The sequence below is a fragment of the Saccopteryx bilineata genome, chromosome 5 (assembly GCF_036850765.1).
Source record: "Saccopteryx bilineata isolate mSacBil1 chromosome 5, mSacBil1_pri_phased_curated, whole genome shotgun sequence".
NCBI classification, from domain to species: Eukaryota; Metazoa; Chordata; class Mammalia; order Chiroptera; family Emballonuridae; genus Saccopteryx; species Saccopteryx bilineata.
This window is the reverse complement of record NC_089494.1, coordinates 160,846,791-160,869,686: the sequence shown is the minus strand read 5'-3', so window position 1 is coordinate 160,869,686 and position 22,896 is coordinate 160,846,791. Positions and strand designations below refer to the sequence as shown.

At 39.0% G+C, this 22,896-nt stretch overlaps 1 protein-coding gene and 1 pseudogene across 4 annotated transcripts in view; both read right to left on the bottom strand.

Annotated features, from left to right (window-relative positions):
- Nucleotides 1-18,388, bottom strand: part of IL15RA (interleukin 15 receptor subunit alpha) — a 52,134-nt gene extending 33,746 nt beyond the window's left edge. For 3 of the 4 annotated variants that reach the window (XM_066279546.1, XM_066279549.1, XM_066279547.1), the window contains exon 1: nt 18,098-18,388. In XM_066279546.1, the coding sequence (XP_066135643.1) occupies nt 18,098-18,314 (217 nt within the window). In that variant the 5' untranslated portion in view covers nt 18,315-18,388. Of the gene's footprint in view, nt 1-17,555; nt 17,788-18,097 lie in introns of those variants that run through there. The other variant, XM_066279548.1, reaches the window with a different exon arrangement.
- Nucleotides 2,085-2,526, bottom strand: LOC136338005 (BLOC-1-related complex subunit 7 pseudogene; annotated as a pseudogene).
- Nucleotides 18,389-22,896: the final 4,508 nt, after the last annotated feature.

Here is a 22,896-nt window from a genome sequence, read left to right as displayed (position 1 = left end):
AAGAAAATGGGTGGGAGGGGAGTAGTAGCTTCACTCCAGCTGTTCATTGGCTATTTGTTGTATGTGCCTTGACCAGGCAAACCTAGGGTTTCAAATGGATGACCTTAGGGTTCCAGGTTTGTGCTCTATCCACTATGCCATCACAGTTCAGGCTCCTCTGTACATTCTTTTTTTTTTTAATTAATAAGTGAGAGGCTGGAAGGCAGAGAGACAGACTCCGCATGTGCCCCAACTAGGATCCACTCTGCAAGCCCCCTATGGGGCAATGATCTGCTCATCTAAGGCTTCTGCTCCATTGGTCAGCTACCGAGCTATTCTAGTTTCTGATTGAAGGCCATGGTGCCATCTTCAGTGCCCAGGGTCAACTTTGCTGGAATAAGCCATGGCTATGGGGGGGTGGGAGAGAGAGAAAAGGGGAGATGGAAGGGTGGAGAAGCAAATGGTCACTTCTCCTGTGTGCTCTGACCAGGAATCAATCAAACCATTGTACCTGGGACTTTCACATGCTAAGCTGATGCTCTACCTCTGAGCCAACTGGCTAGGGTCTTTCTCTGTACATTCTTTTCGTTTTGTTTTTTCACATCTCATTTGTTCTTTTTTATTTTTAATAAGTGAACATGTATATATATGTACAATAAGGGATAAATGCAATCTTATATGATTAGTCAATTTGATAGTATATGAATTAAATTAGACTCTTATTTGTTTTTTCTTCCAGGGAAAACATCATTTTCTTATATCAGCTTTCTCCCAATCCCAGTAAATTAAGAACTGAACTGAAATAGAAGAAATCCCCATTTTAAATTCAAAGTAAGGACATTCAGACTTACCTATAGACAATGGTAATGCCATTTAATAGATGAATTCAATAAACATAGGTAAGTGTCTGCAAACATAAGGTTTTCCCTATGGTACAACCCTACACTGCAACCTCTCACAGTAGTTTAACTGCCTTCGCATTTGGCAATGTCATACAAGTGAATATGCTGATTACAAGCAATGTTACAAAATGAACCCAAGGCCACATAATCCAGAGTTACAACAACAAAGAAATTCTAGGAATGCAGGTCGAGGCAAGAGTTTGCAGCTGGCTTGATATGATATAATTTGCCTTATTTTCATTTAGGTATTTGCTATAATGAATAAAATAAATATCTCCCCTGAGTTACTAGAAAAAAAAAAGAAAATAGATATTACCTATCACTGTTCTTTGAACAGGAAATTAAAATATTTCCTGAATTTATAATTAAAAGAAAAAATTCTTTAAAAAATATTACGGTAATCATTCTTCTATGTTCACAATAGAAGTTCTATTTCTGAATGTAAAACTACTCAGTATTTGTTTAAGAATCACATTTTGACAATACAGCTTTTGACATTAAAGTTCTATGGCAAAAACCAAGACATCTTTTAATTTTGTTTTAACATCAAACTAATAGAGCAACTAAAAATTACAGAGCAACTTAAAAATTCAAGAAGATCAGGCCCTGGCTGGTTGGCTCAGTGGTAGAGCATTGGCCTGGTATGTGGAAGTCCTGGGTTCGATTCCCAGCCAGGGCACATAGGAGAAGTGCCCACCTGTTTCTCCACCCTTTCCTCTCTACTTTCTCTTTATCTGTCTCTTCTCCTCCCACAGCCAAGGCTCCATAGGAGCAAAATTGGCCCAGGCGCTGAGGATGACTCCATGGCCTCCACCTCAGGCGCTAGAATGGCTCCAGTTGTAATGGAGCAGCACCCCAGATGGGCAGAGCATCACCCCCTAGCAGGCATGCTGGGTGGATCCCCATCGGGCACATGTGGGAGTCTCTTTGCCTCCTTGCTTCTCACTTCACAAAAATACAAAAAAAGAAAAAAGAAAATTAAGAAGGCCATAGGTTAGTCTGATTTAAGAAATGCTTCCAAAATTCAAACACCTAGCTTCTTTTTAGGAGAAACTGCACATCACTACAAATCTTTTCTATATACTTTTAGAGAAGAAAATGGAAAATCAAACCCACCACACAATGCTTGTGGTAGATATATCTCCTCCCACAGGGAGATATCTTGTGGTAGATATCTCCTTGTGGAGATATTTATTTTATTCATTATAGCATATTAGCATTAGGCAAAGCCTTCCTTAAGCTGTTCTCTCTCAACAGATGATTCAGCTGGTCCTGGAGATCTGATGACTGCTCAACATTCTTCTGAATAGCTTCTTGCTGGTATTGAAGATGTGTTGTTATTATTGCTATTTTCCTTAAACTATCTTCTGAATGCAAGATGGCATCTTCCTGTAGTACCATTTTTCAGCCGCCTGACCTAGCAGCTCTGAGCTCTGCGAGCCCTTCAGCACCTGCTTAGTGAGGGAGAACACCTCAGTACCGCAGGTGTTCCCCTTCTTCGTGAGAAGCCCCTATGGACTGGCTGAACTGCGCCTGTGATTCTGGCGTCCCAGTCGCCATCGCCTCTGCTAGTGCTCCTCCTCTGTATGTTCTTAAAACACTTTTTATTGTGGAAGTTACACATACAAAAGTATCTAAAATGTTAAGGTGTAGTTTAAGAATTAATTGTTAAGTGAAGACTTACATACATACCTATCAGCTTAAGAAATAGAATATTACCGGTAACTTAGAGGATGCTTGAGCACCCTCTCCAGTTCAACCTCCCAACTTTATCTCCCCAAGAGATGAACACTATACTAATGTTTGTAATGATCATTCTTTTGCTTACTTACGGCTTTACCACATGAATAAGCATTTCCAAATAATATATTGTCTAGTTCTTATGTTTGTGGATTTTTATAAATTGAGTCATTTTACACATATTCTTCTATACTATGCTTCTCTCACACACTGTTACGCTTTCCTTTATGTTGATGTATATGGTTGTAATTAATCTATTTTGGGTATTAAACTATTCTGTTGTACGGATATTTACCCATTTTACTGTTAAGACATTTGGATCATTTCCAGTGTTTTTGCTATTACAAATAATAATGCAGTTAATATTCTTGTATATGTCTCTTGCTGCACCTGAGGAAGATTTCTTTATGGTATTGCTGGGACATGGCACATGCACGTTATCAATTGAACTAGGTAATACCAAATTGTTTTCCAAAGTAAGTGTACCAACTTACACTTCCACCAGCAGTCTGTAAGTTCTTGTTTGACACATCACTAACAATTGTCTGAATTATTTTGTTAAACTGGTGAATATGACATGGTATCTCATGGTACTTAATTTCATTTTGCTCTTATTAATATGGGTAAACAGCTTCTCATGTGCTTATGAACCCCATTTTTTGTTTCTTAGTAAAACTCCTGTATGATTTTTAACAGTTACACTATTAGGTTATCTTTTTGCTTTTTAATTATTAAATGCTTCTTATGTATTCTTGATATAAATTCTTTGTTATTTAGATAAAGTACAAATAACTTCTCCCAAGTTGTGGCTTGTCTTTATTTTCTTTTTGTTGCCTTTGGATGAACAGAAGTTTTACATTTATTTTAAATTTAGTTAATTAAATTTAACAGGGTGACATTGGTCAACCACAGTACATAGATTTAGAGAAAACATCTCCACATCATTTGGACGCGATGATGCTGTATACCCATCATACAAAGTCAAATCATCTTCTGTCACCCTATATTTTGTTTCTCTTTATGCTCCTCCCCTTCCCCCATCCCTCTCCCTGTCCTCCTTTTTCCTCTCCTTGGTAACCACTGCACTTTTATCTATGTCCATGAGTCTCAATTTTGTGTTGCACCTATGTATGGAATCACACAGTTCTTAGCTTTTTCTGATTTACTTATTTCACTCAGTATAATGTTATCAAGGTTCATCCATGTGGTTGTAAATGATACTATGTCATCACTTCTTATGGCTGAGTAGTATTCCATTGTATATATGTATCACATCTTCTTTATCCAGTCCTCTATTGGATGGCATTTTGGCTGTTTTTATGTTTTGGCCACTGTGAACAATGCTGCGATGAACATGGGGGTGCATGTCTTTACATACCCATATTTTCGAATTTTGTAGATATATACCCAGTAAAGGGATTGTTGGGTCATATGGTAGTTCTATTCTTAATTTTTTGAAAAACCACCATACTTCTTCCATAATGGTTGTACTAATTTACATCCCCACCAACAGTGAATGAGGGTTCCTTTTTCTCCGCAGCCTCTCCAGCACTTGTTATTACCTTGATAATAGCTAATCTAACAGGTGTGATGTGGTATCTCATTGTAGTTTTGATTTGCATTTCTCTAATAGCTAGTGAAGATGAGCATCCTTTCATATATCCCTTTTATATATTGGCCATTTGTATTTCTTCTTGGGAGAAGTGTCTGTTCATGTCTTCTCATTTTTTTATTAAATTGTTTGCTTGTTTGTTGCTGAGTTTTGTGAGTTCTTTATATATTTTGGATATTGACCCCTTATCTGAGCTGTTGTTTGAAAATATCATCTCCCATTTAGTTGTCTGTCTGTTTGTTTTGTTGTTAGTTTCTTTTGCTGTGCAGAAGCTTATTAGTTGGATGTAGTCCCATTCATTTATCTTTGCCTTTATTTCCCATGCCCTTGGGGTCAAATTCATAAAATGTTCTGTACTGCCAAGGTCCATGAGTTTAGTACCTATTTTTTCTTCTATGTAATTTTTTGTGTCAGATCTTATATTTAGGTTTTTGATCCATTTTGACTTAATTTTTGTGCAAGGGGACAAACTGTAGTTGAGTTTTATTCTTTTGCACGTGGCCCTCCAGTTTTCCCAGCACTGTTTACTGAAGAGGCTTTCTTTTCTCCATTGTGTTCTTGGTTCCTTTATCAAAGATGATTTGACCATATACATGTGGTTTTATTGCTGGGGTCTCTATTCTGTTCCATTGGTCTGTGTGGCTATTTTTCTGCCAATACCATGCTGTTTTGATTATCGTGGCTCTGTAGTATATAATTTGAAGTCAGGTATTGTAATGCCTCCTGCTTCATCTTTTCCCCCTTAGGATTACTTTGGTATTTGGGTTTTTTTTATGGTTCTATACAAACCTGATGACTTTTTTTCTATTTCTTTAAAAAATGACATTGGAATTTTGATGGAAATTGTATTAAATTGCTTCAGGTAATATGGCCATTTTAACTATATTTAGTCTTATCTGTGAACAAGAAATATTTTTCCATTTCATTGTGTCTTTTTCAATTTCCTTTAATAATGCTTTGTAGTTTTCAGTATATATGTCCTTTACATTCTTTGTTATGTTTATTCCTAGGTATTTTTTTTTCTTGCAACTGTAAAAGGGGTTATTTTTCTGAGTTCTTTTTCCAAAGTTTCATTGTTGGCATATAAGAAAGCAATAGACTTCTATATGTTAATTTTGTATCCTGTGACCTTACTTTACTGGTTTATTGTTTCTAATAGCCTTTCTGTGGAGTCCTTGGGATTTTCTATATACAGGATCATATCATCTGCAAAAAGTGAAACCTTTACTTCTTCTTTCCCAATATGAATGTCTTTAATTTTTTTCTCTTGTCTGATTGCTCTGGCTTGAACTTCCAGCACTATGTTGAATAGGAGTGGAGAGAAGGGCAACCTTGTCTTGTTCCTGATTTTAGAGGAAAAGTTTTCTTTTTTTTTTTTTTTTTTTTTTTTTACCATTTAGTATGATGTTAGCTGATGGTTTGTCATAAATGGCTTTTATGGCCCTGGCCGGTTGGCTCAGCGGTAGAGCGTCGGCCTGGCGTGCGGGGGACCTGGGTTCGATTCCCGGCCAGGGCACATAGGAGAAGTGCCCATTTGCTTCCCCACCCCCCCTCCTTCCTCTCTGTCTCTCTCTTCCCCTCCCGCAGCGAGGCTCCATTGGAGTAAAGATGGCCCGGGTGCTGGGGATGGCTCCTTGACCTCTGCCCCAGGTGCTAGAGTGGCTCTGGTCGCAGCAGAGCGACGCCCCGGAGAAGCAGAGCATCGTCCCCTGGTGGGCGTGCCGGGTAGATCCCGGTCGGGCGCATGCGGGAGTATGTCTGTCTCTCCCCGTTTCCAGCTTCAGAAAAATACAAAAAAAAAAAAAATGGCCTTTATTATGTTCAGGTATTTTCCTTCTATACCCATTTTGTTGAGTATTTTAAACATAAAAGAATGTTGTATTTTATCAAATGCCTTTTCTGCATCTATTGACAGGATCATATGGTTTTTGTTTTTTGTTTTGTTGATATAGTGTATTATGTTAATCGTTTTACATATATTGAACCATCCTTCTGTTTCTGGGATAAATCCAACTTGATCATGAAAAATTATTTTTCCAATGTGTTGTTGTATTCAATTTGCTAGTATTTTGTTTAGAATTTTTGCATCTGTATTCATTAGGGATATATATATATATATATATATATATTTTTTTTTTTTTTTTATTTTAAATAATGAACTACAACATAGTTTGTTTTTTTTTTTTTTTTTTTTCTTCTGAAGCTGGAAACGGGGAGAGACAGTCAGACAGACTCCTGCATGCGCCCGACCGGGATCCACCTGGCATGCCCACCAGGGGCGAAGCTCTGCCCACCAGGGGGCGATGCTCTGCCCCTCCGGGGCATCACTCTGCCGCGACCAGAGCCACTCTAGCACCTGGGGCAGAGGCCAAGGAGCCATCCCCAGTGCTCGGGCCATCCCTGCTCCAATGGAGCCTTGGCTGCAGGAGGGGAAGAGAGAGACAGAGAGGAAGGAGCAGGGGGTGGGGAAGCAAATGGGCGCTTCTCCTATGTGCCCTGGCCGGGAATCGAACCCAGGTCCCCCGCACGCCAGGCCGATGCTCCACCGCTGAGCCAACCGGCCAGGGCCCATTAGGGATATTGGTCTATAGTTTGTGTGTGTGTGTGTGTTGTCCTTGCCAGGTTTTGGTATGAGGATTACATTGGCCTCATAAAATGTGTTTGAAAGTATTGCTTCTTCTTCAATTTTTTGGAAGACTTTGAGAAGGATAGGAACCAAATCTTTGAATGTTTGGTAGAATTCACTAGTATAATCATCTGGCCCCAGACTTTTATTTTGGGGTAGGTTTTTGATAGTTGTTTTTATTTCCACCCTGCTTATGGGTCTTTCTAGGCTTTCTTCTTCTTCATGATTCAGTCTAGGAAGATTGTATTGTTCTAGGAGTTTATCCATTTCTTTTAGATTGTTGAATTTGGTGGCATATAGTTTTTCATAGTATTCTACATAATCCTTTGTATATCTATGATATCTTTGGTAATTTCTCTTCTTTCACTTTGGATTTTGTTTATATGAGTCCTTTCTCTTTTTTCCTTAGTGAGTCTTGCCAGGGGTTTATCAATTTTGATGATCTTTTTAAAGAACCAGTTCTTTGTTGTATTAATTTTTTCTATAGTTTTTCTGTTCTCTATTTCATTTATTTCTACTCTAATTTTTATTATTTCCTTTCTTCAGCTTATTTTGGGTTGCCTTTGTTCTTTTTTTTCTTGTTCCTTAAGATGTGATGTTAGGTTGTTTACTTGGGCTCTCTCTTGTTTCTTCATATAAGCCTGTAATGATATGAACTTCCCTCTTATTACTGCTTTCGCTGCATCTCAGAGATTCTGATATGTCGTATTGTCATTTTCATTAGTCTGTATATATCTTTTGATCTCTGCTTTTATTTCTTCTTTGACCCAGTCATTTTTTAGAAGTATGTTGTTTAATTTCCACATTTTTGTGGATTTGTTTACTTCTTTTTTGCAATTGAATTCTAGTTTCAAAGCCTAGTTTCATAGGTCAGAGAATATGCTTGGTATAATTTCAATCCTTCTGAATTTGTTGATGTTAGTTTTGTGGCCCAGCATATGGTCTATTCTTGAGAATGTTCCATGTACATTGGGGAAAAATGTATACTCTGTTGATTTGGGATGAAATGTCCTGTAGCTGTCTATTATGTCCATTTGTTTAAGTGTTTCATTTAAGGCTGATATTTCTTTATTGATTTCTGTTTGGATGAACAATCTAAAGCCATCAATGGTGTATTAAGGTTTCCAAGTATGTTTATAATTTTTTCAGTTTGTACTTTTAGATCTGTTAGTAGATGTCCTATATATTTTGGTGCTCCTTAGTTTGGTGCATATATACTAAGTAATGTTATGTCTTTTTGATACAATGTCCCGTTTATCATTATGAGATGTCCATCTTTGTCTCCAGTTATCTTTGTTGTCTAGTAGTCAGCATTGTCAGATACGAGTATGGCTACACCTCCTATTCTTTGGGTATTATTTGCTTGGAGAATCATTTTTTGACCTTTCACTTTGAATCTATTTTTATCCTTGTAGCTTAGACGTGTCTCTTGAAGGCAGCATACAGTTGGGTATTGCTTCTTGATCTAATCTGCTACTTTGTGCCTCTTTATTGGTGAGTTCAATCTATTTATGTTTAGTGTAATTATTGACACGTGAGGATTTCCTACTGCCATTTTATATACTGCTTTCTGATAGGTTTATGTCTTGTTTGGTTCTTCTTTATTGTTTTTCTGACATTTGTTTTTATTTGGTGGTATTTCATACTTCTATCTTCTGTTTCTTCTTTTTTTAAGCTATGTATTTCAGTAGTGGCATTTTCAGGGGCGGTTACCATAGGTTATTAAAAGAAAATTTATCATATTTATTAGAGTTCATTATCTCATGAGTGCTTCTGCACTCCATCCTCCATTGCTTCTGCTGATCTTTATCCTCTCCCCTTTTATATTATTGTTGTCACAGTTTATTCTTGTTTTTATTGTGGTTTTATTAAAATATTTATTTGTAGTTTGTTTATTTTGTTCTTTGTATCTGGTTAGATAACCCCCTTTAGTATTTCTTGTAGTGGGGGTTTTCTGGTGATAAATTCCCTCAGAAAAGTTTTAAATTTCAATGCAGTTAAAGTATCAGTGTTTTTAATTTAGTATTAGAGTTTTGGTGTCTTACTTAACAAGTCTTTCTTAACTCAAGGTTATGAAGAGATTCTTCTATATTTTCTTCTAATAGTTTTATACTTTTGCCTTTCAAATTTAAGTTTTTAGTCATTCTTAAGTTGATTTAAAAAAACAGTTATTTATTGATTTTAGTGAGAGAGGAAGGGTGAAAGAGAGAGAGAGAAACATTGATCTGTTTTTTAAAAAATTTATTTTCGTGAGAAGATGGGGAAGCAGAGACAGACTCCTGCATGTGCCCTGATGAGGATCCACCTGGCTAGTACACTAGGGGGAGATGCTCTGCCTATCTGGGTCCCTTGCTCCATTATAACCGGAGCCATTTTTTAGCACCTGTGGCAGAGGCCATGGTATGTGCTTTTGTAAATCAATTGTGTTTTCTGCAACCTTGCTAAACTCACTTATTCTAATAGCATTTCAGTAGATCCCATAGGGTTTTCTATGGAGATGAACATGTCATGGATTATTTGGGTATATTTCATGATTGCATTTCACCTCCCTTATTGGCTTACTAACTACAACTCTTTGTTATATTATTTTAGTGGTTGCTTTAGGATTTGTAGTATATATTTTACTTTATGATTTACTTTCAAGTGACATTATACAACTTCACATATATAGTATGAGAGTCTTAAAACAATATATAGTATTTCCATTTCTTCACCCCCAGCTTTTGTGCTATTGTTGTCATACATTTTGCTTCTATATATATTATAAACCCCATGACATATTATTATTATTATTATTATTATTGGTTTATACATTTTATTAGCTAAGGATTTTATTAGATGTTTACTCTGTCTTATTCATCATTTCTGGGTGTTTTGTAACAGGAGGGTTTTTCAAAATACCTACTTTGTCATTTTTCTGAAAAAGGAAGTCTTGTAGTGGTCTTTCCATTGTGAATAGTCCTCAAAAAAAGATAAATACACAAATACTTGGTATATAAATGCACAAGAATATCAATATACTGCATCCAATACAATCAGCCAGTTACTTACTTTACAAAGTTAGACTCTCTCATAAGTATATTATAGAGAATGCATTTGATTATATCAATAACCTTTCATTGAGGCCTTAATCACATCTTTTGATACCTTAATTACAATTTCTCTTCATATTCATTTTTTCCATAATATTGTTCCCTAGATATTCAGTGTCAGCATGTCTCACCTTGTTTATAATATTGTAAGATTCTTAAAGGTGGTGAATATATTTTAACATCCTCTTGTACTCATAATGCTAAGCCTCACATGCAACAGGTATTTTCTGAAGTTAGTTAGTGGCTTATGACTATATGGAGTAGAATGCATGAAGTAATGGAAATAGAAATAAACTTAAAGTTCTGGGATTTTTAAAACTCTTAAGTAGTCAAAAAATATATAATAAATCCTAATGATCATTTAAATAAAGTCACTAAAATAATGCTTACAGCCATACCTTTTTATACTTCCCAGAACTTGTGAATCAGCCTTTTTTTATCATTGGTTTACAGAGTCTAATATGAATAAGTAGCTCTGGCTTAGTCTCATATTCAGAGTTCAAAAGTTATCAGGTTAGCATGCCCCTCCCATTCTTTAAGAAGAGTCAAAATCCATTCTAATATTTTCTATCTTACATTCTACCCTTTAAATGTCTACTGAATGCTAATTTTAGCATACTAAGAAGTATGCCATGTGATTTGTGCTCTCAAGAAGTGTGCTGTAAAGCTGACATATTAAAGGTGTAAAGCCCTCTATGTTTACAGTAATCTATTTTCTTTCATTATTTTTTAGCTGAAATGCCAGCCAAGCCAACACACTTCCTTCTGGCACTCACTAGAAATACAAACTGTACTCAGGCCATTGTCCTGAACTCATCTATTCTTTCTTTCTCAGGCTCATTAACTGAGTTTTCCAGCCCACTTTTTGTGTGATAGACAAAATCATCATAGTTCAAGCCCTTAAATAATGATTTTTGAAGGCTTAGATGAGTTGACTGGCTGTAGGTTGAAGAGTAAACAAGAGGGAAGGAATTAAATACATTTTCTATTCATATGACTCAGGAGGAAATCTGCCCCCTCCTCTCTTCCTTACTGACACTGCATTGGCTCAGGATTTCATCATCACTTACTGGAACTATTGCAAAAGCCTCCAACTTCGCTTCCTGCCTCCAGACCCTCTTCACTACAGTTTATTCTCCATACTCTTTACAAGAGTAACCCTTGATCATTTTGCTCCAATGATGTCCTCTTTGCCCAGAAACCTTCATTAGTTCCTCACGGTGCAGAGAAAATCAAATTTTATAAATAAAAAATATTCAAACAACATCAACCTTGTGTAATGAGTAACACTGATATAAATTTAAGAGTATATATACTTGGGGATCTTATATATTTATTCACATAGTTATATACTATTTGGTAAAATCAATTTGGCAAAAAGGATTTAACCTAAAACAAGTTAGATGAAGTGATGATTTGATTAAAAAAGAATATCCCCAGAAACATTTTTTAGAATTTGAGGTGTTCCCCTTGCCCTTTTTGCTCTATATAACTAGTTTTCATCTAATTATTTCTACTCTGAGCTGTTTAGACATCAAACATGGTCCTGGCCAGTTTGCTCACTGGTTAAAGCCTCAGCCCGGCATACAGACATCCCAGGTTCAATCCCAGCACACACGAGAAGCAACCCTCTGCTTCTCATCCCCTCCCTTTCCCCCTTCTGTATCTTTCCCCTCTCACAACCAGTGGCTTGAATGGCTTGAGCATTGACCCTGGGCACTGAGGATATCTCAGTTGATTCAAGCATTGGTCCTAGATGGAGGCTGCCGGGTGGATCCTGATCAGGGTACATTTGGGAGTCTGTCTCACTATCTCCCCTCCTCTCATTAAAAAAATAAAAGAATATCAAGTATTTTCAAACAACCTATATGTCCAACCATTTAGAGGCATTTGAAGCCTATACACAGTTCCAACAATAAGGAATTGTTTAAACAAATAGTGAAAGATTATAAATATATATTTAGTATGTATAAATGTTATATGCAGTGACTTTATAGTGCCTTATTTTGAGTGATATGCAAAATATATAAAGTCATTAAAACATTGGTAAACAAAATGGTCAGCTATAATTTAAAATGAGTTATAAAAACTCCAAAAATCTAGATTTTTATTGTGTTATTTTGTGGTTTTGTTTTACTTTTCTTATTACAGAAACAATCCAAAATATTGGCACCATGCTCTAACCAACTGAGCTAACTAGCCAAGAACAATTCAAAATATGATAGAAAAGTGAGGAAAGGCAGACAAAACATAAACACATACAATCCATATCTCCCCTCTCAATGAGAGCTAGATCTTCTAATAAAAACAGAATCATATGATGCATACTATCTGAAAGCAACTCCATTTTATTTCTGCAACCCTCCACTGTTGAACATTTAGGTTGATTTCAACAAATCCTGTTTTTTGTACATTTAATTTTTCATTGCTTTTTCACTATCAGTAGTAGCACAAAGCAATAATAACTAGGTAAAACTAACTTGAAACAAAAAATAAAAGGCTTTAGCAAAACTCCTCAGAGTTCTGAAAAATGGTATAAAAATGTTTAAAGACATAAGTTGTAAAACCAACCCCAAGAGCACTAACACTCTATACAAACCAGACTTGGTGAACAGGGAAAGTCATCGTTAAACAAATTGTCATCTTTCAGGTTGTGAGGACTTTTAAGAAGTAAATGACCTTCTGCCCAAGATGATGAATTCCCCTCCAAATCAGGCCTTTTGAACAATACCAGACTGATGACAACTTGCTGTGTAGTAGCACTGTAAACTAGCAGGAACAGATCTGAGACTATATTATTTTCTCAGCTAGGAATAAGGAATGGCAAGCTCTTTATACTTTGTGACAAGGATCATATTACTAACAACCAGAAATTTAATAATTTGGACCTCTTCTAAGCTCACTTAACATCAGGTATTCTCTGTTCTGTTAGCTCTTTGTCTAACTTACACCAATACCACATTATCTTGATTCCTATAACTTTATAATAGGTCTCAATGTCAGAAGTGTTGTTGTTCTAATTCAATACTTTTTCAAAGTTGTTTTGGCTATACCAGGTCTTTTATACTTCCAGTGAATTTTGGAATCAGTTTGTTAATTTCTACAATAAAACCTGCTGGAATTCTGATTTGGGGAGAACTGACACCTTGATGATATTGATTTTTGCCTCCTATGAACATGATATATCTATCTCTTCATTTGCTTAAATCTTTAAATTTCTTTCAGCAATGGGTTGTGGGTTTCAGTGTACAAGATCTTTTCTAGTCATTTGCCAGACTTATCCCTAAGTATTTCATACTTTTTGATGCTATAGCAAGTGATTTATATTATTTGTTTCATTTTCCAATTGCTCATTGCTAATGTATGGAACTATAACTGATTTTTGTATATTGCAGTTTTGTCTACTGCAACCAACCCAGGCATAAAGGGACAGCAGATGTTAAAAAAAAAAGTATAATAGCAATTCAGCAAAGATTATCTTTTCAATGAATGGTGCTGAAACAATTAGATATTCATATTAAAAAAAAGCCAAACCAAATCATACTTTACATTATATAAAAATTGACTCAAACAAATCACACAAATAAATCTAAAACCTAGAGCTATAAAAATTATAAAAGAATTTTGACCTTTATGACCTTGGATTAGGCAAAGAGTTCTTAGATATGACACTGAATGCATAATTCATAACAAAAAATTAATTAGTTGAACTTCATTAAAATTAAAATTTCTGCTCTCATCAGACACCATTAAGAGATTGAAGTGACAGTCTGACCAGGTAGCGGTGCAGTGAATAGAGCATTGAACGGGGAGGCAGAGGACCCAGGTTCCAAGCCCCAAGGTCTCCGGCTTGAGCATAGGCTCACCAGCTTGAGCGCAGGTTGCTGGCTTGAGTGTGGGATCATAGACATGACCTCATGGTTGCTGGCTTGAGCCCAAAGGTTGCTGGCTTTAAGCCTAAGGTTGCTGGCTTGATCAAGGGGTCACTCACTCTGCTGGAGCCCTTGGTCAAGGCACATATGAGAAAGCAATCAATGAACAAATACAGGTGCCACAACGAAGAAGAATTGATGCTTCTCATCTCCCTTTCTGTCTGTCTGTTCCTCTTTCTGACTCTAGTCTCTGTCAAAAAAAAAAATTTATTTTATTTTTTTACAGAGACAGAGAGTGAGCCAGAGAGAGGGATAGACAGGGACAGACAGACAGGAACGGAGAGAGATGAGAAGCATCAATCATCAGTACTTCATTGCGCGTTGCAACACCCTAGTTGTTCATTGATTGCTCTCCCATATGTGCCTTGACCGCAGACCTTCAGCAGACTGAGCAACCCCTTGCTGGAGCCAGTGACCTTGGCTGGTGGGCCTTTGCTCAAACCAGATGAGCCTGCGCTCAAGCTGGCGACCTCGGGGTCTCAAACCTGGGTCCTCTGCATCCCAGTCTGATGCTCCATCCACTGTGCCACCACCTGGTCAGGTAATAATAATAATAATAAAAAATATATATATATATATATATATATATATATATATATAGAGAGAGAGAGAGAGAGAGAGAGAGAGATATTGAAATGATGACCCACAGACTTTGAGAAAATATTTGCAATCAAATCATGTATCTAATAAAGGACTTGTATCCAAAATATATAAAGAACTCTCAGAACTTAATAGTAATACAATTCAGTTTTAAAAGCGTGAAAGATTTAACCAGACACTTTACCAAAGAAGATACAAAAATGGTAAACACACAAAAAGATACTCAACATAGGTATTAAGAAAATTAAAATTAAACTATGACAGACCATTATACAGTTTTCACAATGGCTACAATAAAAAAGATTGACCAAACACACACATGCACACACAAAATTGGTAACTATGAGGTGATGGATGTGTTAATTAACCTTATTATGAAAATATTTTTTTTTTTGTATTTTTCTGAAGTGAGAAGCAGGGAGGCAGAGAGACAGACTCCTACATGCTCCTGACTGGGATCCACCTGGCAGGCCCACTAGGGGGTGATGCTCTGCCCATCTAGGGGCATTGCTCTGTTGCAACTGGAGCCATTCTAGTACCTGAAGTGGAGGCCATAGAGCCATCCTCAGCGCCCAGGCCAACTTTGCTCCAATGGAGCCTTGGCTGTAGGAGGGGAAGAGAGAGACAGAGAGGAAGGAGAGGTGGAGGAGTGGAGAAGCAGATGGGCACTTCTCCTGTGTGCCCTGGCCGGAAATCGAACCCGAGACTTCCACACACCAGGCTGACGCTCTACCACTGAGCCAACTGGCCATGGCCATGGAAATCATTTCACAATATATACATACTATATATCAAATTATCACACTGTACACCTTCAACTTACACAATGTTATATGTCAATTATGTTTCAATAAAGATGGAAAAAAACTTTAAAGAAGATTTTTATAAAATGACTACACCAAATACTGATAAGCATGTAGAGGGATTGGAAGGCTCCCACACTACATGTAGGAATGTAAAATATTACTTTGGAAAATGTTTTGCCGTTTCTTTTATGAATTAAACATTCATGCAAGAATTTGAAATCTTGCTCCCTGGCATATGTCCTCAGTTTGGTTCAAATAAACTCAGAAATATTTTTAAAAATTAAAATTAAATTACACATTTGCATCTCATATGATCCAGCCATTCCCCTCCTAGTCATTTTTTTCTACCCAAGAGAAATAAACTCTTATATCCACATAAGAATCTACAGGTGAATGTTCATAGCACCTCTATAAGCAATAGCCAAAAACCAGAACAACACAAATGTCTATTAACAAGTGAATGGATAAACTGTGTGCTATCCATGTGATGGGATAGTACTCAGCAATAAAAAGAAAGGAAATATTGATACAAATTACAATGTGCATGAATTAATTGATGGAATAGTTACTATGAATGAAAGAATACAGACAAGAGAGTACATACTATGATTTCACTTATATAAAATTCTAGAAAATGCAACAAATTAATAATGACAGAAAGCAGATGATGGTTGCCTGGGAAACAGGGTCATTTGGGAAGTAAGGAGTATGCAGGACATAAAGAAACTTTTGGTAGTGACCATTATGTTTATTCTCTTGATGGTGGTGATGGATTCATGAGTGTATATATTTACCTTTAAATGTATCAAATTATGCAATTTAACTGTGTGCAGTTTATCTGTCAATTATCCCTCAGTAAAGCTGTTTAAGAAAAACTAAGACACATCAGGAGTTATCAGATGGCAGCAATAACTTTGTAAGGTTAAAGAGCTCTGCTGTAGGTACTGAAGTTTAGAGATTTTGACTGCAGTGTTTCTCTCTGCTCTTTGACAGTTCCTCCTTGCTGGGTTCTGTCGAAAGGAGCATTTCACTTTCACATTGACTGTCTCCAATATCCCCTCAGGGATTATGTAGGACACTGTTAGCCAGCTGGGAGGACCTGATTAGCTCACCAACATAACTCAGATTCTCAGAGATGGGGGGAAATCCGAACATAATCTTACAAAAGTAACACTATACAGAATCCTTTGAGCTATGTAGTTTACACCAACCCAACTAGGATGGATGGCTCTGATCAAGTACTGGTTAGACTGGTCCGACTGACTGAATGTAGATAATTAGGAGTCTTGCTTTACACACACACACACACACACACACACACACACACACACAGAGAGAGAGAGAGAGAGAGAGAGAGAGAGAGAGAGAGAGAAGTGAGAGATATCATGGATTGATAACTTCCCTAGGGAGTCCATAGGTGATCTTCAGTAAGTTCATGACACCGAAATTATATGCAAGTTTTTAAAGTATATACATTCATGCCTTTTTCTGGGGAGAGAGTTTATAGCTTTCATCAGACCCTCAAAGAAGTTCCAGACTAAAAAGATTAAGAAGCGCCAACATGGATAAAGCCAGACGCATCTATCCTTTCTCCTCCCTCTTCTCTAGCTCTCAGGAGAAAAACCTATCAGTCACTCATTTGATTCTTCCCTCTGAGATTACATCTATGCGACCTACACCAAACCATCACCAATTTCATTTCTCCTCCTTTCCCTGGGAGCGCGCACTCCAGACTGCTCCATGCCCTGTGCCCTCTCCAGCAGCTTAAGAAAGTTGTTTCCAGGTTCCCCAGATTTTTTCTCCCCAGGGCCGCAGTTCCTGTCTGGTCCTAACACTACCCACCCGTGTTATTTGCTTTTGTCTGAGTATATTGATGGGGTCGTTTTCCTCCGACCTCTGCGGGGACTGCTTGCTGCGCATCATTCGCACGGCTTTCCTCGTGGGGCTGGGAGAACCGCGCTCACCATTTCTCGAAATTGCTGTAAAACTCCAACTCGCATCCCCCATCACAAACCCTAGGTTTTTTCCTTTTGCCTAGGAAATCGGCAAGATGTTGTATTAAAAGCGCGGCCAAACAGCTCCCTCCTCTGGGTGACCAGGCCAGGTGGGGTGGGTAGGGGCGCAGGGACCAGCGCTCTGCCCCTGGCCGCCGCTCCCTCCACGTGTCCCCCGCGCGGGGCCGCTGGAGGTGGGACGCTCAAGGCGTCTCCCTGCGGCACCCCCACCGTCTTCCGCCGCCCGGCCGAGGGCGCACGCTTCTCCCTACCTGGTGTCTCCGGCGGCCGGAGCAGGAGTAGCAGCAGCAGCGCGAGCAAGTTGCCGACCCAGGCGCCCTGGAGTCGCAGGGGGGTCATGCCCTCGCCCTCGCCCTCGCCGGTCACCTCCCGCACAGGCCGAGATCCCCTGCCGCCCGCCCGTGCCGATGCCGGACGGTCCGGGAGGAGGTGACGGGTGCAGCTCCTGGGACTGGCCGCCCCGCGAGTCGCATTCGCTTTCGCTTTTACTTTGGCCCCCGGAGGGCTGCGGAGAGGTGAGAAGCACGACAGATCTGTGACTCAGCATCCCCACCCCCCTGGAAAAACCCCAGTAGCCGCCGAGATCCCCCGCCGCCGCCCCAGGCCCTGGAGTGCCGTGGGCAACACAGAGGAAGACCCGGACGGCCACTTCGGAGAAGTGGACTCCTCCTTCTCTCCTCGCCTCTGGTGACCCCAAAAGTCCATGCGGTCTTGTGTCCCCACGCAGAGGGAGTGGGCAAAGCCATCAGGAAGCAAGGTCTTTCTAATAAACATGGCCAGTGGGCGTTCACACCTGACTTCCGCTCCACTCGGTGACATACCCAGGCTGTCTCCGCTTGTAGCTCCGACTTCACCTTTCCAAGTTTCTCTGCACTCCTGGCTGCAGGCGAATGGCCCTGCGCTCCACCTGCGGTCTGATCGCGGTTGGGAAGGAATCTCACTGGTGGGTGACAGCGAAGGTGTTGCCACGGTGTGGCTGGCCGGGTCACCTGCCCCAGGGCACAGCCCATGCCACCTGACAAGTGAGGGGACGTGACTGAGTGGAGCCGGGTTTACTGGAAACTACAGTACAATATCACAACTAGGAAATGGACACTGACGCGAATCATAGCCATACTCAAATTTTGTCAGTTTCTATACATTCATTTGTGTGTATTTAGTTCTGTGCAGTTTTGTCACACGTACACACATACATATGGAGAGAGAGAGAGAGAGAGAAGGAGAGAGAGGGAGAGGACTGTGACCACCATTGTCAGGAAGTGGAAGAGTTCCCCGACAGGGTCTGTCCTGCTACTCCTTTGTAGACACAGCCACCTCCCCCGACCCCAACCCTAAGCCCTGGAAACCACTGATCTTTTCTCCATCACTTTAATTTTGTCACGTGAGGGCTGTTGTATACATGTAACCACATAGTTTGTAACCTTTAGAGGTGGGCTTTTTTCATTCAGTCTATTACCTTTGAGATTCATTCACGTTGCTGTGTGTATAAGTTGTTTGTTCCTTCTTATGAATATACTGATAGTTTCTTTTTCAAATGTATGAATCTCTGCCATACACACCCAAACTATCTGCTGCTTTTATATATGTATTAGTTTCCTAGGGCTGCTGTAACAAAGTACCAAAAACAAGGTGGCTACAAAATATTAATCAATTTAATAAAAGAATTTGATAATGAAGCAGGATACAAAATTAACATATAGAAACCTGTCATGTTCCAATACACTAATAATCACCAACAATTAGAAGGAGAAATGAGGAAAACAATCCATTTACAATTACATCTGGACAATAAAATACCTAGGAATAAACTTAACCAAGGAGGTGAAAGACCTCTACTATGAAAACTATAAGACACCTAAGAAAAAATTGAAGAGGGCACAAATAAATGAAAGGCTATATTGTGCTCACAGATAAGAAGGATTAATATTGTTAAAATGATGATACCACCCAAAGCAATTTGTAGATTCAGTGCAATTCCTACCAAAATACCAATGTTATCCTTCTCAAAACTAGACCAAAATATTTAAATGTGCATATGGAACCACAAAAGATCCCTTATAGCCAAAGCAATCTTGAAAAAGAACAAAGTTGGAGGTATCATGCTCTCTGACCTCAAACTGTACTGCAAAGCTATATAATCAAAATAGTGCAGCGATAGCTCAAAAACAAACAAATGTATCCAAGGAATAGAATAGAGATTCCAGAAATAAACCCTGACTTAAATGATCAACCAAAGATCAACTAGTTTATACACTGAAGTAATGAGAGTCTCTTCAAGAAGTAGGGAAAACTGGACAGATACATACAAAAGAAGGAATAAAGGAAGGAAGAAGGAAGGAAGGAAGGAAGGAAGGAAGGAAGGAAGGAAGGAAGGAAGGAAGGGAGTCTCAAGGCTATCTTTTCAGGATCCAGCTCTCTCACTGGTGACGGTACGTATTCTGTGACAGTAACCGCTTGGGCTGCTGCCATCTTAGTCTTTGGATTCCCCTATCCTAACAGGGGCCTGTTGGCAGCTGGCCTGCGCCCAGGGAGGTGAGGATAATGTTTGGCATTTGAGTAGCATGGCAGGTGTCTACTTCCTGGCTGGGAGAAAGAAAGGGAACCTGGATCACTCTCTTATACCATATACAAAAATAACCTCACAAGGGGTTAACAAATGTAAGACCTAAAACCATAAAAATCCTAGAAGAAAACATAGGAAGTATACTATCTAATGTCAGTCAGAGTGATGTCCCTTTGGACATGTACCCTTGAGCGAGGGAAACAAACAAGCAAATATAAGCAAGACTACATCTAGGCTCTGGCCAGTGGCTCAGTGGATAAAGCATCAGTCCAGTGTATGGACATCCCAAGTTCAACTCCTAGTCATGGCACACAAGAGAAGTGGTCATCTGCTTCTCTTCCCCTCCCTCTCCCACTTCCCTCCCTCTTTTCCTACAGCAAGTGGCTTGATGAGTTCATGCATTGGCACCAGGCGCTGAAGATAGCTTGGTTGGTCCCAGCATGTCAGGCTTAGATGCTAAAAATAGCTAGGTTGATTTCAACATCAGCCCCAGACAGAGTTGCCAGGTGGATCCCTGTTAGGGAGCATGCGGGAGTCTGTCTCACTATCTCTTCTCTTCTCACTTAAAAAAAAAAAAAAAAAAAGACTAGATCAAACTAAAAAGCTTCTGCACAGTGAAGGAAATGAAAGCTTCAACAAAACAACCTACTGACTGGGCAAGTTTATTTGCAAATGATATATCTGATAAGGAGTTGATATCTAAAATATGTAAGAAACTCATGCAACTCAATAACAACAACAACAAACCACTATGACTGAAAAATGGGCAGAGGACGTGAAAGAACATTTCTCTAAAGAGGACACACAGCTGGCCAACAGACTTATGAAAAGATGCTCAACCCCACTAATTATCAGGAAAATGCAAATCAAAACCACAAGGAGATACTTACCTCACACCAGTCAGAAGGACTATTATCAAATCAACAAATAATATGTTGGTGAGGACGTGGAGAAAAGGGAACCCTTGTGCACTATTGGTGGGACAGCAAACTAGTACAGCTCCGATGGAAAACAGTACGGAGATTCCTCAAAAAACTAATAATAGATATACCATACAACCCAGAAATTTTACTTCTGGGTATTTATCCAAAGAAAATGAGAAAGCTGATTTGGAAGATATATGCACCCCTATGCTCATTGCAGCATTATTAATAATAGCCAAGATATGAAAGATATAATATAAAAATATTGAATTGCTATATTGCACACCTCAAACTAATACAACCACTATGAGATTGTATGCGACTATAATTAAATAAAAAAATAAATTAAAAAAACAAACAGCGAGTTAGCTTAAAACAACAGGAATTGATTATCTCACAGTTCTGGAGGCCAGGATTTGAGAGTAGGCTCTAGGGGAGGATCCTTCCTTCCCTTTTCTGCCTTCTGGTCTTTGCTAGCAATTCTTAGTGTTCCTAGGCTTGTTGATGCATTACTGTATTTACTGAAAAAATTCCCATCTTTTCCCTGAGTTGTGTCCAAATTTCTCCTCTTTATAAGAACACAAGTCATATTCAATTAGGACTTACCCTAATCCTAATGACCTTTTCTAACTTGATCCCTATGAAGGTCACATTTTGAGGGGCTGGAGGTTAGGATTTCAACATATCTTTCTGGGTTGATACTTTCACCCATAATAATATGGTATCTTTATTTCTGAAAGCAAAGTCCAAGATCCATTTTCTCAGGCCAAAGGAAATGCCCTGGCTGTATGACAGCTGGACTCCTGAGGTACAGTGTCCATGCTTCAGGGGTGCCCCAGGTGGGAGTTAGTTTGCAGGTCCAAATGAGAGGGCCCAGACAGGGATGGGGAACTTGGTGAGTAGCCATCACTAGAGAAGAGCTGGAGTGGAGGACAAAGCTGTGGGGTGGGGAAAGACAAGGCCATAGGCTGTCCTCTGGAGGGGGACACAGTGGGCCCTCAGAATGAGACGTAAGATATCTGACTGGGCCACCAAAAAGGGCAGACTGTGGCTCAAGGCTAATGGATTCTTATTCTCCCTCTCCTCCCCCTTCTTCCCCTTCTCTGCCTCCTCTTCCTCCCTCTTCTTGTTTTAGAATCTTAAAATTTTAAATTAAGATGTAATTCATTATTTTAAAACAAAATTCACTATTTTAAAGTGTATAATTCAGTGGTCTTAGTATATTTGTGATATTGTGCCACCATCACTGCTGTCAAACTTTAGAATATTTCCATCACTCCAAAAAGAAACCCAGTACTTCTTAGGAATTACCCTAATTTCCCATCTTTAGTCCCTGGTAACTCTAATCTACTTTCTGTCTCTATGGATTTGCCTATTCTGAATAATTCATGTAAATGGAATCACAAAATATATTCTTTGTATCTGGTTTCTTTTACTCAGCATAATTTTTTTAAGTTCATCAATGTTGTAGCATATATCAATACTTTATTTCTTTTTATTACTGGATTGTATCCTATTAAATAGATTTTCCACATTTTGTTTGTTCATTCACTTGTTCATGGATATTTGGATCGTTTCCACTTTTGGACTGTTATGAATAATACTCCTATGAACATTCACCTACAAGCTTGTATAACATGTTTTCAGCTTTCTTGGGTATATACCTAGGAGTAGAATTTTGGGTTATAGGTAATTCTAAGGTTCTTGAAGGCCAGCAAAAAGACTCAGGGAGCCATTTAAGAACCAGGCACAACTGGTTCTAAGAATGTGCATGTGTGTGGGTGATGCATCCTAATATCCTAATGCTCACCAAATGATAGCATACTTGGCTTTGGGAGATATTGACTTAGGAACTATGACAAGATAAGTCTGTAGGAATCAGCATAAAGGCATCTAGCTGCTGCAGCTAACCCAGGAAAACCAAGGCAGTAAAAATGAGGTGGAGGACGGCCCTGGCTGGTTTGCTCAGTGGTAGAGCGTCGGCCTGGCATGCAGGAGTTCCGGGTTTGATTCTCAGCCAGGGCACACAGGAGAAGCACCCATCTGCTTCTCCACCCTGCCCCCTCTCCTTCCTCTCTGTCTCTCTTTTCCCCTCCCTCAGCCAAG